This window comes from Palaemon carinicauda, chromosome 7, assembly GCF_036898095.1.
Source record: "Palaemon carinicauda isolate YSFRI2023 chromosome 7, ASM3689809v2, whole genome shotgun sequence".
In the NCBI taxonomy this organism is placed as follows: domain Eukaryota; kingdom Metazoa; phylum Arthropoda; class Malacostraca; order Decapoda; family Palaemonidae; genus Palaemon; species Palaemon carinicauda.
The window spans coordinates 167,404,138-167,405,112 of record NC_090731.1 but is presented as its reverse complement, the minus strand read 5'-3'; the positions used below and the strand labels follow the sequence as shown (position 1 = coordinate 167,405,112).

Sequence of the window (975 nt, the reverse complement as noted above, 5' to 3'; positions counted from 1 at the left end):
GAGAGAGAGAGACTTTTTTCAGCTATATCATACACACACACACACACGCATGTGTGTATATTTGTGTATGTGTATATATATATATATATATATATATATATATATATATATATACATATATATATATACATATATATATATATATATATATATATATATATATATATATATATATATATAGAGAGAGAGAGAGAGAGAGAGAGAGAGAGAGAGAGAGAGAGAGAGAGAGAGAGAGAGAGAGAGTGTTTCAGCTATATACGTTATATATATACATATATATTATGTACACACACACACATATATATATATATATATATATATATATATATATATATATATATATATATATATATATATTATACACACACACACACATATATATATATATATATATATACAGAGAGAGAGAGAGAGAGAGAGAGAGAGAGAGAGAGAGAGAGAGAGAGAGAGAGAGAGAGATACATACATACTGTTTTAACTATTTACTTTAATATAGAACCAATTCAGGTTTCTCAATATATTGATTAGCATATCAAGCAATAACAACTAATTGGTTTTCCTGTATTATGAAACTCTAGTAACTCATTTCATTACAGGTGAAGACACGTGGCGTTGGCAAAGTATGAACCCGAATGGTTTCTCTTAAAAGAAAGTAAGAAGAAAAAAGAAGAGAGATTCATTTCATCTCAACATATCGTCAAGCTTTGAATAAGATGCAACTTACAACTTAGCCTGCAACTTATAAACTTAGCCCTTCTTTGGCTTTTGAAGACTTTTATTCGGATTTGCTAAGTGCAATACTTGACCAAGCATTTTTATTTCAGGGTGAATGGCGAAGATTTTTTTTTTCCTCAAGAACACATTCCTTTAGTGATTGTGGGACAATATTCAGCTTTTAATAAGTAATTTTCAAATTATAAAATCTCATTAAGGAAATACTACATTTCTTAACAATTAATCTGGTATTATGAATTG

The 975-nt window shown here is 28.0% G+C and overlaps 1 protein-coding gene across 4 annotated transcripts in view; it reads left to right on the top strand.

The window, feature by feature from the left end:
- The window catches only part of Gale (UDP-galactose 4'-epimerase), a 37,208-nt gene extending 36,555 nt beyond the window's left edge, over nucleotides 1–653 (top strand). For all 4 annotated transcript variants that reach the window (XM_068377122.1, XM_068377120.1, XM_068377121.1 and 1 more), the window contains exon 8: nucleotides 597–653. In XM_068377122.1, the coding sequence (XP_068233223.1) occupies nucleotides 597–646 (50 nt within the window). In that variant the 3' untranslated portion in view covers nucleotides 647–653. The remainder of the gene's footprint in view (nucleotides 1–596) is intronic.
- Nucleotides 654–975: the final 322 nt, after the last annotated feature.